A 14,512-nucleotide genomic window follows, 5' to 3' on the forward strand; every position below is an offset into this window, starting at 1 on the left:
AGAGGATGAGATTTTTCAGGCTGTGCCCGTGACCCTATGGGCCAAGATGGCTTAAGAGGTTAATTATTGTTTATGTTTATGTCTCAGCCAGTCCACACCCCCATTGTACTATATGCTGGACAGGCATATTGTAAATATCAGTCCCTGCCGTAAAAAACTTACGATCTAGGGCCCTGATCCTGCAAACAGTTACACATGTGAGTAGCTTTAAGTACATGAAGAGTCACCTAGTGTTACTCACTGGCAGAGGCGTTTGCCAGCTCAGGGCCTAAAAGACAAGTTCTGACAGCTGACTGAAACACATAAGCAGGTGAGGGGGAGGGAGGATAGGGTAACTGTGACAGGATAATATTAATCATCCCAGTAATCACTGCTACCTTTTGTTTTCTGTCTATTCCCTACCTACCCAAGTATTTTTATTGTCACATATACCATTCCTAATCGAGCAGGAATATGATGCATGCAAGACTGTATCAATTAAACAGTTGTGCCAAACATAGTATAGTGACCGTGACTGTATTTAATTACACAGGTGTAATGGCAACTCTTTCTTTTATTACTCAAGTTGGGTGAAAAGTATATTTAAAGTTCATGCTGTAGGTCAGAAACTCCGTACGCTGGAGGGAATTATTCTTGTACATGTTTTAACCTTTTTGTCAGAATTCACAGGGCTTTCTATCCTGCTATGTAATGCTAGCATGTCTGGCATGCACCCCAGGGTAGAGAGAGTGCCATTGCTCCAGGAATCAAGTGTATCTCTTTGCTGGTAGTTATGACATCTATTATGGAGCAGATATGGGGAGGCAGGGGAAAGTCTGGCAAAATTATTTTTTCATCACTGAAGGGATTGCTTTAAGTCTCACAGTAATAGATCTTGGGGGGCTAAAGGGAGGGATTACAGTGCGTTAAAAACCACGTTTACAATAACAATGCAGCTTTTAATTCATGGCCACTAGTGGCTCAGAACTGTTTATTTTTAATGGAGACAAAAATAAGGCAGCTCCTCTCACGCTCTAAAGACCTGTCGCTGCTGGTGCTACACCTGCTACTTGTGCTATGTTTTGCTTCAGTTTTACAACTCTCTGTATCCCCAATATCTAATCCAATATCTGCTTATCTTCTAGGTTTACTATATTGGGCCTGATCCTGCAATTCTTACTGTTCCCAGTGGGAGTTTTGCATGTGTAAGCCTGCAGGATCTCCCCGATACACTTTAGTGTAAAACACAATACTCCTATCTGGATAAAGAGCCAAACTTGCTCTCTGACAGAGTGAATTCCTGTACCCTGATTCTCTGCTGCTCTTTACTTGGTATAGTCATTTACACCTGCGTAAAATAGGTGCTAACAAAATCAGAATAGGAGAGTTTTGCGCACGAGTGTGAATGACTACAAGATGCAAGCAGTGGAGAATCAGGCCCATGGACTTTAGAAAGAGAGAGACAGTCTAGTAGGTTGAACACAGGGCTGGGCGCCAGGAACTCCTTCATTCCAGTCCTGCCTCTGGCACTGACTCCGCTCTGGTCTGGGTCAAACACTTTTATGATCTTATTTTGCAATGTGTCAAGCAACTCCCTTTGACTTCATTGGCAGTTGAAGGAGCTCAGAGCTTCCCAGGAGGTGCTCAGCATCTGAGAGGCTGGGAGCCTTTGGGCCTGCTGGGAAGTAGGCAGCACTCTCTTTACCCAGGAGGCAGTGGCGTACAGGCCGGGGGGAGAAGGGAGGAACAGAGCAGGCCAGATCAGGGCACCGGCCGGGTCCCGCTTGGAGGAACTGCCCCCCTCTCCGCTGTCACAGGCAGCCAAGGGCTGCTGGGCTTTGACATCCCTGCCTGGCTGCTGAGGGATCCCGCTGATGGGGGGGAGCAAGCGTCCACCTGGCCCCTCCGCCCCCACGCTGGGCACAGAGGCACCATTTGGGGAGGGGAGGAGCTCTTGCCTCACCCTGATTTTCCTAACAGCTGGGAGCAACACTTGGCTTCCCTTCCCCCCACCCTTCCCTCACCTTGCTCCTCTTCCCCCTTCCTCACTGGCCTAGACTTCATTCAGCCAGCAGGAATGCAGAGGTGTGGCAGAGCCAATAGCAGGGCCGGGAGCCTCTGCAGCACTTTTTAATCTTGAAACCAACATGCTCAGCTGGGAGGAAGCAAGCCAAGGTCCCAGCAGGCTCTGTGCTTAGTCTGAAGCTGCTGCAAATTTCACCATGATCTGCCCCTCACCTTCACACGCTGACATGTTAAAAAGGCAGAGGTACATCACTGCCAGGAGGGCTCAGTATTTAGTAAGATCAGATCCAAAACCTGTGCCCAAATTTTATTAGTGAAATGGGTGATAAACTTACTTAGCTATCCTGCATTTTTCTTTAGTGGATTGATTATTATTTGTGGTTTGCAGTGTCGTAGCCGCTTTGGTCCCAGCATATTTTAGAGAGACAAGATTGGACCAGTTTGTACCTTTCACCAGCAGAAGTTTTTGAGCTACGCAGAGCTCTTCTTCAGGTCTGGGGAACGTACCGAGGACTGGTCTACACTAGGAAATTAGAGCCGTATAACTACGTCGCTCGGGGGTGTGAAAAATCCACACCCCCAAATGATGCAGTTAAACCAATCTAAACCTCAGTGTAGACAGTTCTACTATCTACCACCTTTCTGGGAGGTGGATTACCTATGCTGATGGGACAACCCCTTCTGTCAGCATAAGTAGTGTCTTCACTGAAATGCTACATCATGCAGAATGTTAAGTATAGACAGGCCTTCTGAGTGTCTCAGCTAAATGCAAGGTGGAATAGATTGTTTAGCATAAGTAGTTAATGCATATTAGTAGAATCAAGCCCATAATATCTGGCAAAATATCTACAATATACACACTCCTAGAGCACATTAGTAACATCAGCAATAGTAGCCTGTATTGGGAACTGGAGTAAACATCTTAAAAGTAATAATGAATAATACCGAGCATTTTCTGTAATAAAAATAAAGACAGAGAGAAAAAAAACCCACCAAAGGGCTAAATAATGGGCAAATCTCTCTTCCTTTACATGTCATTCTCACTGGTGTGTTGTTCTGAGTAGCTGTACATTAAACCAAAATATTGTTGTAATAAGCCATAAATCCAGTGTTTTTATACCATGCTTTTTAGGGTCTAGCAAAGTTATGAACTTAAATTCCCAGGCTCATATTTTGAAGGTTTTGTGCAGGTTTCCTTTGAAGATAGGGACTGAGAGGTCAGATATAGAGTGATCATTTTATGAAAAGTGTCCACCCATAGGTGATATGGTGTTTTTGTTTTTTATCTTTTTGCTGTATGAGTTCATTCGAGAGCACAGTGATTGTCTGGATTCATCAATATAGCTGTTGTTGGAGCAGAAAAATCCTGGACTTAATAGAGATGCTCTATTTACGGCTTATTACAACAATCTGTAATCCACTAACTCCCCTTTCTTGTTCTCTAGCTGCAAAGGTGTTAATGGGCCACTTCACCTTGATTGGTCCCTTAGAATTAAAATGAATGGGAATTGTTCCATTGGTTTGAATAGGAAAAGGATCAAGACCAATGTTATTGACAGTTATAGGGAAAATGACGATGTGCTTTAAAAGCACGTTAATAATCTCCCAACTCATTTGTTACATAAATTAAGCAGATGTATAGAAATTCTTTTTTTTTCCCCCTCCAGATACAGGGATGCAGAAAAGAACTTCCACAATATATCGAACAGATGCTCCTATACAGACCGCTCTGGCAACGATGAAGCTGAAGATGTCTCAGGAATTCTCCAGTGTACAGCTAATATACTCGGTACTTATTTTTTTAAATATGACTCCTTTGCTTTGGTTGGATGATTTTTTTTTTTTTTTTTTTTATGAGGCCCATCATTAACCAGGAATGAAAGTCTTTCCTCTTCCATCCAGGGCAGCTTACACTGTAATTAGTGTCATCTCTTTGTGATGGTAGTGTCAAGGTTATCTCTTTTTCCAGGCATATTTTACTTGTTTGAATTAATCCATCCTGGTTTTTCACTGAACATTTACTGTGCCTTTCACTTTCTTGTTACTGAGTATTGGAATTTCAAATGTTTGAGGCCCAAATTAATTTGGGGTTGCCCAGGTGTAATTGGAAAAAAAATAATTTGGCCCTCAGAGGTAGGTCAGGAGGTGTTTAAGCATTTGCTACAAAACAGCAGATGCACAAGGGTTTTGTTATCCTTATTGATCTGGGGTCTGGAGAAACCATGTTTTAGCAGCATGTAGCTCCCTGAATCATGAGAGTATCTGAAATTATATTGGACTTTTCATGCTGAAGGATCCCAAACGTGACAAACTTGAATAAGTGTGACGAAGATATCCACACTGAAGTGCAGCCACCTCTTGGTTGACACATGTGACTATTTAAGAGAACACAGCAGCACTGCAAAACAGGACCAGAAATGAAGAGCGTCACCATACCAAACTGAAACTGCATGGAGAACCTGGGTTGCCAGAATGTTATTATCTGAGCTGGAATTTGGCCAGGACTGACCTGTTTTCTGCATGTTGCTAAAGTCAGATGTGAAGCCTTCATTTAATAGCATCGGTGAGCTGTATACAGGATTTTAAGTGAAATTTATGTAATAAGTTAGTGCAGTTTCAGATTATGGGTTCAAACAGAGGCAGCTAGCCCTACACACACACACACACACACACACACACACTCTTCTACTAAATCTTTAGGGTACATCTAGATTGCAATCAAAGGCATCATGTAGACGTGGCCAAGATAGCTTTAATCTGACAAGGTTGGTTCTCTGAGCAGTGAATCTGCTGCAGTGTGGGCCAGCCCTGTGAGTGATTGCTTAGGGTTCTGGGCTGGTTTGTACAGCCAGTGCTGAGGCATGCTTACTGTTCTGGGACCTGAGCTAAGTAAATTAAAGATAGCTTAGGTATGTCGGCTCCTTCACATTCGCTGATTCCTGTCTAGACATCCCTTTGTTCCTGCTCTTCCCTGGAGCATCAGTAAGGTTTTACCGATTCTCAGTCAGTCCTTTTCCTGTGAAAGCTGATATAAATCCACCCTCAAAGAAAAATAACAGAACTTTTTACTAAGAACTTTAATTTAAAATGAGGCGTTTAACCCTTTTACTTCAATAAAACGTTTCATTTTTATTGTTTTGAAGAAACCTTTACAGATCACCTTCAGCCACTGGTTAATGAGGTAATTTTGACACAGTGCTTTGAAGATGTAAGGTGCTAAATATTATGTATCATTGCTACAAGTAACACTCACTAGTGATGTGGTCACACTACTGTAGCCGTGGTAGTGGCATAGCTGACATTATAAACCCGTTTTCAGGGATCTAGAAATCAGTCATACACTTGCTCTGAAATTTGGCTTGGAGTGAATTTGCATATGAATTATTAACCACTTAAAAATTGCACTGTTCCTCATCTATGCATAAAAATACTATCAGTGCTAAGTATTATTCATTATTATTATTTCTTTAAAGCATCTTACTAGCATTAGATTATTTTGAATTGTCTGTACTGTACTCATAGCACCTGAGGCTATTTTCTATGAAGTCTCGTCATCTCTAAGCACTCTTGGGCCTTGCCAGTATTGTTTGGGAGTCCTCCAAGGAAATGCCAATGTGCTTCAGGAGATGAGGGTAAGGGGTGTAACAGGTCGCACTCTCAGAACTTAATAGGTTCCCTTTCACTTTATAATGAACCAAAGCCTGAACATGGTTCATTTTCAGGAGATTATGCTGCTGCAGATTTCCCATCCCAAGGATGGCGTAAAATTGAAGTCCTGACCTTGTGTGATAATTAAAGAGCTCATTACCCTCTTTGCAAGAGGACTGGTATTGACTCTGGTATTCTAGCCGAATTCCAATCTGAGTTATTACATTCTGCTTAACTAAAATCCTTCTTGCAGTTGGAGCAACCATTTGTCTTCCTATTCTTCCTCAAACTGTTGTTTAGGGTTGGTATGCATTGTAAAATAGCTGATATGTTCCACCTAAGAGGTGGTTGCATTTTACTGATGGTCGAAATACTTCCTCTTTGCTAGGACCCTTGCCCGGCAAGGTGCTGAGGGCCTTCTCAGAGGTTCTGAGTGCCCTTAACTCCTGCTGAAGTTAATGAGAAGAGAGAGCACTCAGCACCTTAAGGAACTGGGCAGAAAGTGCTTTAAGATTCTTAAAAATTAATGACACCACAAAAATTTCCAATGCAATATTTAAATTTTTTTTTGCTTTTGTTTTTAAATAGCTGATTCCTTGCCCTTTCAAAATCAGCCACTGTGCACACATCTTCATGACTCATGCAAAGAAATCTCTCTTTATAATACTTTTAACACATGATAATAATGTAAGAGGTCAGACTAAAAACTCAATTCTTATTGTCATTATGAAACTACAACTCTCATAATCTATCAAGTCTATGTGTGCGTTTAAAAATGATTATGAATACTAGTTTATGTTTGTTCTTAAAATAATGTCTACGGTCCGGATCATGAAATAAAATCTAGTAGTGTGGGCCCATATGTTACAGTGGGTACAGGGATCTGTGCTAAGCAGATCACGGGGCTTAAATATCTGTTTTCTTCAGGGAACTATGTTGCTCTGAGTGAAAGGTACATTTTTAAAAAACATTTATTAAATAAGGCGGGAGGAAGTTACTGTTAGGAAATCTTCAGTTTTTTAAAAAAATTGAAATTGAGTTCAGGGCAAGAAATTTAAATTTAAAGTAAATTCTTAAGGTAACTCTTAATAAAAACGTATTTCTTTCTCCCTCATCTAATGGCATGAATTTAGGAAGGAGTATCAGCACTAATTACGACTTACTTTCTGTCACAACAGCCAGACAGTTAATGAAGGCTGCCTAATTAGTCCTCAGTTCTATATGTGACAGTTATTTTCCTGGATGAATAAGGAATAATGAGACTGCTTTATACAAATGGGAAATAAGCATTGAGGTGTGTAATTGGTACAGTTGATCTTATTATGACATTGTTGAGACAGAAGACTTGAGTGGATCTCTAGTGTGATGGTATTTAAACAAATGGTAATCCAAATTTTTATATCATTTTATGTCATTTATAATAAAGATTACCTATCCAGCTCTCTGTTATACTTTATGCAACCCAAGGTTGTGCCTCTTTTTGCCAGAGGTGAATATTTGCCAATGTCGGTTGAATGGTCAGTTATATCTAGGTTATCATTTTGACTTCAGTACTCACATCCAGATTTGAAACAGAAGATTTTGGAGCGTTGTCCTCCATTTGTCATAATGGAACAAAGCACTTTCTTAAAGGTACCTGCCAATGAAATATCTGCTTTCCTATTCTGTCTTACCTGTGAAGACTCCATTATAATTCACCTCTCTGACCCACTAACTCTGACTCTAAAATTCTCATTCTGTGTTCCTGGACAAAACACCATAAATGTTGAGGTCATTAGTAGGCCTGGGAGATTGTGGACAAATGCCTCATTTTTGTGGTCTTGGTGCTTACCGTATTCACAGAACAGTGATGTCTGATAAAATGTGCATTCAACTGTGTGTGTGTAATTTATACTGTGTGAATACTGGAATTTTTCTCTTGTTAAGCAGTCATTAGCAGTGTAAAGCAGTTAATCTACAATAAAAGGGTCTGATTCTCCTCTCATCCTCACTGATTTTACACTGAGGCAACTCCATTGACATCAGTGGATTTACTCCTGCTTTACACCAGTGTAATAAAGGTGTTGTGCTGCCTGGTATGGAACACTGCTAAGAGAGCCAATCTCACGTCAGACTGCCAGACAACAGGGGTGTACCCCAAACGGGTAGTATATTCTATCGTAAGATTTTATCAAGCCAGTAACAAATGTGTGCTACAAAATATTATATTACTTATTATGAAGCCCCAGACAGTCCCCTTCAGGTCCTCTAGCCCTTCATGCAACACCCAGACAAACCAGATTTTATGATGAAAGGCTATTAAAACCAAAATTCATCACCCATTAGGTTCTTCCAGTTCCAAAGAACCAGCCACATACCCCAGGTCAAAATATACTTCAGGATCTCACCCAAAAACCACACTGTAAGCCAATCCTTCAGTAAACTAAAGGTTTATAATTATCTGCATATATAAATAGAAGAGACTTGTTAAAAGGTTAAAGTTATACATTACTGTTGATTTCAGAGTCTGAAGATCAGGGTAGTAGTGATGTTAAATCTACTAGCTTACAATATGTCTTTCTGGTTCATCTGAAATATTGGGTGTTTAGTCCATTCTTCAAAACTCCCCATGTTAGAAATCACAGTCCAGAGATGTGGGGCAGGCATGAGGCAAGGTGATGTCACCGTCTCCAGTTTATACCCCCAGTCCATGTGCATGGAAAAATACTGGCTCAAACATAGATCTATGCCTGTTCCACATGTCCTGCTGAATCCCTGCACCTCCATTGTCCATATACTCTCTGAGGCATCCTTGGAAGAGTCCCGCTGGAAGAGTTGATTCTCCTTAATGGCCCAATGGCACCTGTCTGGCTAGTCTTGATGTAAATTTGTCTTGTGAGTGTTACCCAGGAACACGTTTAGTAACAAGCGCACTGTAAAATGTTATAACTTCATACACAATAGTGATACACACATTTCAACAGGATAATAATACTTAGCATATTATTCCTTTTCCAATGATACCTTACAAGGCATGCTATGTACAAGATTTATCACAATTGTATAACATTGGTGACAACAATAGTGCAGATGATTTTTTTTACCCAGTTTCACAAAAGGGAAGTGGGTCCAACATGTCAATTGATTGAATACCAGATCAGTGGAAAGAGTGTTGCTTTGGAGTGACAAAATGGGTGAGGTAATCTCTTTTATTGGACCAACTTCTGTTGCTGAGAGAGACAAACTTTCAACTTGTCTCTCTCACCAACAGAAGTTGGTCCAATAAAGCACACAGCCTCAGCCACTTTGTCCCTAATATCCTGAGACCAATACGGCTACAACAGCCTTGCTTTGGAGTGACAGATTGTGTGGATGGAATGCTACATTTAAGCTCAATCTCCCTCTCAAAATAGTACAGACTGTATCTCCTTTAATTGGTCTATGCAGCTTGTACACCATGTCCCATGTGAAGGAAAAGGAGAGAGTGACCAAGATGCCCTCTTATTTTGTGTAGGGCACTATTAAGAATTTCTGTGTTGAAATACCTGGAGCCAGAGTCATTAGTATGCTTCTCAATCTGGTGAAACAGAGAAGCAACAGACTTGTCTTAATTGGCTAGCTGAGCTGGGTTTACAGTTGCTTTGCATTGTCCGAGAGGTGCAAAGCAGCAAGAATGAACCAGTGTATCTGGCCTTTTGATCCCATGTCTCTTGCTCAAGGCAATAGAGCCTGATGAAGCAAGAAGCCATCTTGAAAGAGGCTGTCATGACCTCCTTAGAACACCCGCTCATGGGAACGAGCCAGGTTCCTCTGTAAACAACCTCTATTGTATTTTTGACTGAACAGTTCTAAGAAAAATATCTTGGCATTTTTAAAAATAAATTGAAAGCCTATAATGAAGTCTTTTGTCATCATCATATCATTAAGTTTATCTCTTTTTAGTTTATCTTCTGTTCAGTCCTCTGGGGATCTGTGATGACATAATAAGACATAGGACCAACAGATGTCCCTTGGAATCTTCTGGAATAACATCCTGGTTGCACAAAGTTGCTTGTCATTTGAAGAGTCACAAGCAATCAAAACAGAATTCACATGAGCATCAGAAGCTCTGTTTTAATAGGCGCTGGGGTTGGCCCTGCTTTGGGCAGGGGGTTGGACTGGATGATCTCCTGAGGTCCCTTCCAACCCTAATCTTCTATGATTCTAGGAGTTCCTGATACAGAGAATAAAATGAAAAAAATATAGGTATATAATGTCTATGATTAATTTATTCATTTATAAGGTGTTTGTCACTTTAGATCTGGGTACATTAGGGAGGACAGAATGGCACAGTGGCTAAGGCTGGCTGTATCTTAGGAAATGTGTTTTAAATATCTGTGACAGGTTTCCTGTGTGACTTTGGGCATGTCACTGAATCTCTCTGTGCCTCAATTCCTCATCTGTAAAATGGGGATAATACCCCCCCCCATCGCCGTCTGTCCTATCTATGTGGATTGTAAATTCCTTGAGGCAGGACTTTCTCATACTATTTGCCCTGTGGAACAAGACCCAGGTCTCATCTGGAACTGCTAGTCACTACTTTAATACAAATAAATAATTTTACTCTGTGCTCTAAAAGTGACCACATTCAGGCTCAGACTTCTACCCTGGGGGATAGTGAATTTCAGAGGCATGGTCTTGCTACTGGGAACACCCTGTCCTCTGCTACCATGTTTTTCTCAGAGGTGATTATTAGTATTTTATCTGTATGACCATAACACCTAGGAGCTCTAGTCATGGAGCAGGATCCCATTGTACTAGGTGCTGTACAAATACAAAACAAAAAGATGGTCATTGGGCAAACAATCTAGGAGACCGTGCTGCGGATGTGTGTTCTACACTGGGGAAGTGCCAAGCTTTCTTACTTGAGTAATGCTCCTATAAAAATTTCTGAACTGTTACACTTCATTTCCCACACCATAACTACAGTTTGTATAGAAAGTTATGCAAAAATATTCTCATTGTGTACAAACACTCTGAAGAACAACTCCTCTCCTCCCCCATCAAACAATTGTTGTGGGTTTTGTGAAAGAGGGAACGTTTTCACTCTTGTTTCAGTTCTTTGCAGAAATAAAACAGAAATCATATTTTTGCATTGGAAGTTAGCAATATTTTTCTTTGGAACACATTTGCAATTTTGCTAAATGGGTGGAATGTCACCACCATGAATAGCTGCATTGGCTGCTGGAAGTGATTAAATTCAACCTGGGATCCAATTAATGAACATTTACAAAAATCTCTGTTTTCAAATGTGAATATTTGTAAAGCAAAAATGAGTATTTTTAGGCAGCCTTTATTGTGTAGGAGATTTTCAAAGAGAAAAATGATAGGTGACCAGATCCTGTTGGCTTTTAATTGGAGGTTTAACTTACATTTGTGTCTTTGAAAACCCCACTGCTTCAAAACCTAAACTGTGCAATATCTACAATATACATGCTGTATAAGCACCTGATCCTGCTAGAAGCTAGCTGAACTGTATAAATGATAAATAAATAGCTTTAAACTAAAGACCTGGTACTAATTTATACTGGTAATTGAAAATCCACTGTAATTATGTTCTTAAAAAAATCCACAGCATGAGTTAGTAACTCCTCAGTGATAAATAGATTTGATACACTGTAAATAACTATTTCCTGTTTGTTCTAAATTTACTGTCTTTTAATTTTATTGAGTATCCCCTTGTTTTTGTATTGTGAGAGAAGGTTAGATAATGGACTGATCAGTCAATTTAAAGCGACTAACTTCATTGCTCTAAACACTAAGTATGCCTTCAGTGTCATCTTCTTTGTGATAAGAACTGGATGCACCACGTGACACAATTCCTAACTGATGTTAAAATTGTTAAACAGGTTGCAGGGGATCTACAGGGAAACAGATATCAAATGGTAGAGGCGTGTCAAAATCGATGTCAGTGGTTCTTAACCTTTCCAAACTACTGTACCCCTGAAGCCTGAGTCCCACCCCCACGGGGCTGAGGCATGTAACTTAGTTTCATGGCACCCCTGTGGCTCCAGGCAATTGCCTTTCTTGCCACCCCCAATACCAGCTCTGCACTTGCGACCCCTCTAAAACCCCAGGTTAAGAAACACTGATCTACGTGTTTTAGAAACAGAGGGGCTTGCTTCTGCAGTCAGACTCTGTACAGAGCTCCCATAAGTGTTCAGATGATACACCACACTGGCAATATATAAGTAAAATAGAAAAGCATTATTTATGTAATTACACAGCTGAAATTAACAACTCTATCAGAAATGTGCATATGACTATTACCATTGATCTTAGACTGCAAACTCTTCAAGGCAGTTCTGTGTCTACTGATACTTCTGTTCAGTGCTTAGAATACTGGAACCCCAGTCCAAATCAGAGACTCTAGGTGCATTTAATAAAAGTAATAGTAAACTGAGCAAACTGTAACAAAGGAATCAGAGGTGATAGATAAAAATGTCTTGGTAATTAAAAGAATGATAGATACACTTGCATTACAAGCCCCACTGGATGCTATAATGCTGTGTATCATTAAAAATAGGAGACACTATCTATAGTTAAGAGCAATTAAAAACTGTGATACACATAACAACTTTTCAAAGGTCAGTATTAAATACAAGACATTTTATATGTTTGAGGAAATATGAGAAGCCTTTTTGGATTTCAGTAAAGTATGCTTCTACTCTAAAAGCTGATATCTTTTAAGCCAGCAGATGTATTCTCTGTGTTTATTTAGAGCCATATTTGCTTGCTGTAATGACAAAAATGTTTGGTTTTTTTACTCCTATTTGCCCAGCAGAGGCAACATAGCTAAGAGGCAATGAGCTGGATTCTATTCATGTCTGAGCATTATCAACACACTAGTTCCAAGTGCCAGTCAGTTACACTTGGGCGAACCTATTTAAGCAACAGGCTTCCTCATGTGTGAATGAGAGCATACAGTGAAGACAGTGGAGATTCACTGGTGTTGTTGAGGGCCTGCTTTGGCTTGCAGAGCCTCTATTGCTGAAAATGTTGTATGGGAAGAAAAGAACTGATCTTATTTCTAAGATGCCACATTGAGTTTCCAGGGCTGATAGTTTGTTGGTTGGGGAAAATCTTTTTGCTTGTAGCCTGGAACTCATTGAGAGACAGTGAATCATGACGTTATTTTTAGAGTCACCTATCAGAGTAGAACTACATTTTAAACATTATTAGAAAAATATTACTATTTCTCATTATAAACTCCAGTAAAACAAATATTACAGGGAAGCACATGTCGGTAAAACTTTTAAACCCCTCTCTCCTATTTATGTAATTTTCAATGTTTAGTTTATTAAATTGTACAAGTTATCTAGGTAACATATAGCTCTACAAAGTAAGTTGTAGTACAATTTTACAGCTGTGCCAAAGCTGTATGTAAAGATATAAAATGCTTTTACTATGTTTATGTGCAACCAATAAAAATGACCATATAAAAACTATTGTCCAGCTTCCTCCATTTGAAACAGAATTTCTCTTTATACTCAAGTTACGCCAAGTACTTCACAAATTAATTAGATATTGGTTTTACAGTCATTTACAGGCCAATTGATCAGCTAATAAGCACTCAGCTGTGTCCTACACACACCAGAATCTGTTTTATTGAGAGAGTGAATATTGGTTCAAATATTAGTTTTTAAACCACCATCAGATAAAAGCAGAAGAGAGTTGTGTTATGAAGGGGAGACTAAATATTTACTATAAATCTGCTTCATTCAGGAAACTTTTGCTACACCCAAGGGGACAGAATCTAGTCTTTTGCTCATGATGTGATTTTTAGAACTCATTGAATCTCACCTGTACTAATCTCACAAATTGAATCTCACCTCTACCATTCACTAGATGACACTTAATTTCTCATGAGGTATCCCAGATAGTATGTGTTAATATATACCAAGGGAATTGAATGCAGACCACTGGAACATGTATGTACTTCAGCTGTTGTTGTCTCCTTGGTTCACTCTACAGGAATAATTGGATGTGTTGTAATTGCTTCAGTATGATTTGTGGCTGAATAGGGTATTTAGTTGTTTTGATCATATCTTTCACATTCTCTTTGAGTCTGAAGAGCTTGTAGGCTGAGATTTCTTTTAAGTTAGTTTATATTAAGGCACAGATAGAGAATAATACCGAAAATCTGATAATGACTTTAAATAAATAGATGGTACACTCACACGTTGGATACTGTGTTCAATTCTGGACACTCCCCCACAAAAATATTGTAGCAGAAATGTGAAAGGATCAGAGAAGGACAATAAAAATGAAGAATCACGGAAAGACCATGAGAAGAGATAGAAAAGATTGGCACTATGTATTTTGAGAGAGGGCACGACAGAGGTGTATAAAATGAAGGGTATAGAAAAGGCCGATCAGGAGTTCCCATTTGTCCTCAAAATAGAAGAAAAAGAATGGGGGATACTTTGTATAACTGAATGGCAATACATAATGTATATATTTGTTAGTCTAACACATAATAAACTTGTAGCACACTCAAAATATTGCAACGCAGATGTTGAGACAAAACCTTTAGGAGAAATTTTTATTAAATCAGGCTTTGATATTAATAATAAAAATATCCCCAGACCTACTACTATCCCCTTATTTCGGGACATCAGCCAACCACTAATTGTTACAGTTAGGCAGAAGCTTCCCCCAAAGCTTGTTATTGCATAATTAGCCATTAGATTACACAGTTTCTCTGAAGCATCTGGTTCTAGCCACTGCTGAGACAGAATGCCTTGGCAGATGGACCATTGATTTGATCTGGTATGGCAATATCTGTGCTTCTAATAACGGTGGTAGTGTTTACTTTTTAAAACCTAAACACATTTAACAG

General features: G+C 39.7%; 1 protein-coding gene across 3 annotated transcripts in view; it reads left to right on the top strand.

Annotated features, from left to right (window-relative positions):
* GUCY1A2 (guanylate cyclase 1 soluble subunit alpha 2) overlaps window positions 1–14,512 on the top strand; it is a 205,472-nt gene that overhangs the window by 16,942 nt on the left and 174,018 nt on the right. For all 3 annotated transcript variants that reach the window (XM_067567573.1, XM_067567582.1, XM_067567577.1), the window contains exon 3: window positions 3,672–3,793. In XM_067567573.1, the coding sequence (XP_067423674.1) occupies window positions 3,672–3,793 (122 nt within the window). The remainder of the gene's footprint in view (window positions 1–3,671; window positions 3,794–14,512) is intronic.

This window comes from Emydura macquarii, unplaced genomic scaffold (assembly GCF_026122565.2).
Source record: "Emydura macquarii macquarii isolate MOO-44397 ecotype Brisbane River unplaced genomic scaffold, CSIRO-AGI_Emac_v2 contig_318, whole genome shotgun sequence".
Classification (NCBI taxonomy): domain Eukaryota; kingdom Metazoa; phylum Chordata; order Testudines; family Chelidae; genus Emydura; species Emydura macquarii.